The sequence below is a fragment of the Echinops telfairi genome, unplaced genomic scaffold (genome assembly GCF_000313985.2).
Source record: "Echinops telfairi isolate 266 unplaced genomic scaffold, ASM31398v2 ScPeMD7_7469;HRSCAF=8507_1, whole genome shotgun sequence".
Lineage (NCBI taxonomy): Eukaryota > Metazoa > Chordata > Mammalia > Afrosoricida > Tenrecidae > Echinops > Echinops telfairi.
This window is the reverse complement of record NW_022111373.1, coordinates 72,033,671-72,036,317: the sequence shown is the minus strand read 5'-3', so window position 1 is coordinate 72,036,317 and position 2,647 is coordinate 72,033,671. Positions and strand designations below refer to the sequence as shown.

At 46.3% G+C, this 2,647-nt stretch overlaps 2 protein-coding genes across 2 annotated transcripts in view; one reads left to right on the top strand and one right to left on the bottom strand.

Moving 5' to 3' along the window:
• DMGDH (dimethylglycine dehydrogenase) overlaps positions 1-548 on the bottom strand; it is a 94,131-nt gene extending 93,583 nt beyond the window's left edge. The window contains exon 1 of the mRNA XM_004703522.2: positions 406-548. Within this exon, the coding sequence (XP_004703579.2) occupies positions 406-548 (143 nt within the window). The remainder of the gene's footprint in view (positions 1-405) is intronic.
• A 349-nt stretch (positions 549-897) lies between these two features.
• LOC101648464 (S-methylmethionine--homocysteine S-methyltransferase BHMT2) overlaps positions 898-2,647 on the top strand; it is a 24,416-nt gene continuing 22,666 nt past the window's right edge. Inside the window, exons 1-2 of the mRNA XM_045285211.1 lie at positions 898-939; positions 2,485-2,617. Coding sequence (XP_045141146.1) covers positions 898-939; positions 2,485-2,617 — 175 coding nt within the window. The remainder of the gene's footprint in view (positions 940-2,484; positions 2,618-2,647) is intronic.

The window sequence follows — 2,647 nt, the reverse complement described above, 5'->3', positions numbered from 1 at the left end:
GGGAGCGCCAAACGACTCTAGTTCAAATCCCCCCTTAGCCCCTAGGCACGCTCTGCAGCCTTAGCCAAATACTTGCCCTCCCAGGGGACCATGCCACCTCAGTGCGCAGATGAGATAAAAAACAAAACAAAAACTCGCTGCCACTGAGTCAAAAGTTCGCTTTCTGGTGATCCTATAAGGGTAGAACGACGCTGTGGCTTTCTGAGACTGGAACTGAACTGGAACACAGAAGCCTCAACGTTCTCCCACGGAGCCTCAGGCAACTTCGAACTGCTGACCTTGCAGTTAGCAGTCCAATGCATAACCACTACACCGCCAGGGCTCTCTTTGTGGAGATGGTGTAGCTATGGTAGCAGATAATGTTAATGGAGACCTTCCTAAACCACGCCCTGCAGGGTGATTTACACTATCATCTTCACCTTTTCACATCCCTTCACCAGGAGTTGTATTCTTTTAACCTGTTGGTGGTCACTTATTTTGAAGTCCAGCTTTGGGCCTTCAGAGGCCACATTCACATTTTCTTCCCCCAACGATCCTGCATCTGTCATTCTTCGGGACCTCGCTGCTCCAGACCTCCTCGAAAGTTCCCTGGCACTTTGGGCTGGGCCTCAGCCTAACCTGTCCGCCCAGAGAGTCCTTGGATGGCACTGGCCGGCTCTGAGAACTGCCCCCAACCCAGCCCCACCCAACCCTACCCATAAGCCTGACCCTCCACCTCACTCATCACTGGCTGTGGGCTTGTGGTCCCCTTTCTTTCCTGAGTAAGGGATGGGATGACCAAGCAAATAAATAAATGAATTTGAATTCAGGACCACCCCCCTGAAAAAAAAGTAAGCCACCCACCTGAGCCAGCAATTCAGGGTGGGGAAGTAGGGAGGTGGAGGGCGGGATACAGGCATGGAAATGCATGCTTTCTCTGGTTTTGAACTAAAAGCACAGGTCTAATCAAGATGCTCCACACTGGGAGCTCATAATGTAAAGTTCATTTACATAATAAGTTATTAGCCTATCATCTAAAAAGCATGAATTAGGAAAACGACGTGGGCAATATAAAGTTATAAAGCCCCAAACCCCATTATCATCGAGTGAAGCCTGACTCATCAAGACCATACAAAGTGTTTCCAAGACTGTATCAGTCTTCACAGGGGCCGACAGCCTTCTCTTTCTCCCTCGGATCTGCTGGCACATTAAATTGCCCACCTTGCAGTTAGCAGTCCAAGGCTTACAGTATAACAAAATAAAACAGACACAAACCTCACCTGAAAAGAGAGCAGAACTTATTTAAAACTAGAATAAATTTAAATGGAACAAATGGGAAATCAACCGAGAGGGTGCTAAATTTTAACGTAACTGCATCTGCAGCAAACCACTTTCTACGGCACTCTGCATGTTAACAAAGCTATTCACATCCCTGGTCATGGTCAGAGGGGACTCCCCAGGGGCTCAATCCACCGGTATTTCCCCTTCCCTTTTTAAAAACTGCAACAGCATTAAAATGAGTTTAAAGGGATTGAATGATGAGATACTACATGTAGATCAAACCATGTCTGCCATAATTAACTTTGCAATGCTCTCTGTCTGATAACAGGGCTATTCCCATCCCTCCACTAGGATTGCAGATGATTCACTGGAGGCTGACTTTTGGTATTTGGGGTTTCCACTGTCGTCCATAACCAAGTGTTCACAATTTAAGCTCTGACACTCTTTCACCATTAGAATTTGGATTATATTATTTACAATCCTTGGATCACACAGACTGGTATGCTTCTTCCATGGGGTTTTTGTTGACACCTGACTTAGATGGCTGATTATTTGAAAACAAACCTTAAGACCCCAGATGCTATTCTTTCTGTTAGTTGGGCACCATCTAGTTTCTTCACCACACTTTGTTATAGCACCAATATCTTCAGTGATCTCTTCATGAGGTTGAGCAGCAAGCAGGGCCATGTCCTTAGAACCAATTGTTTTTAGATTAGGGCTAGAATTAAGTGCAAGCCAAAAATCCATTCATGCATCTATAGTTTACATATGTCTCTTGTTCACCTTGGAGATATTGTTGTGATTTTATGTTCGAGCGCATTATCAATCACCCCCCTCGTGTATCACTTCCACTGCCATCAGCCAATGCAGACTTTTAGTGCACCTATAGGGCAGGGTAGAACTGCCCTTATTAGTTGCCAGGCTTGCAAATCTTCACAGGAGTAGAAAGCTTCATCCTTCCCCCAGGGAGCCCACTGGTAGTTTCCAGCTGCTGACCTTGTGGTTGGCAGCTCAGCGCGAAACCACTACATAGTCTTCTGATTGGAAGGAAAAAATAGTCACAGCCCTTCAGTTACACCAACCGAGAATCTGGGTTAAATGCAAATGTGTGCTCAACCTAAAGATTTCCGCAAAGCTTGAATTCTAGGAACACACTCCTCCCTCCCCTCAAGCTATAAACTGCTTTTAGCAAAGAAAAATGTGGCTTTTCCTTCTCTGCTTCAGGGCATTTTGCAACGCCTGGACAGTGGGGAGGTTGTCATTGGAGATGGGGGCTTTCTGTTCACTCTGGAGAAGAGGGGCTATGTGAAGGCTGGACTCTGGACCCCGGAAGCAGTGGTCGAACACCCCAATGCAGGTTGGTGACAGCCTCACCAAACAGCATTTA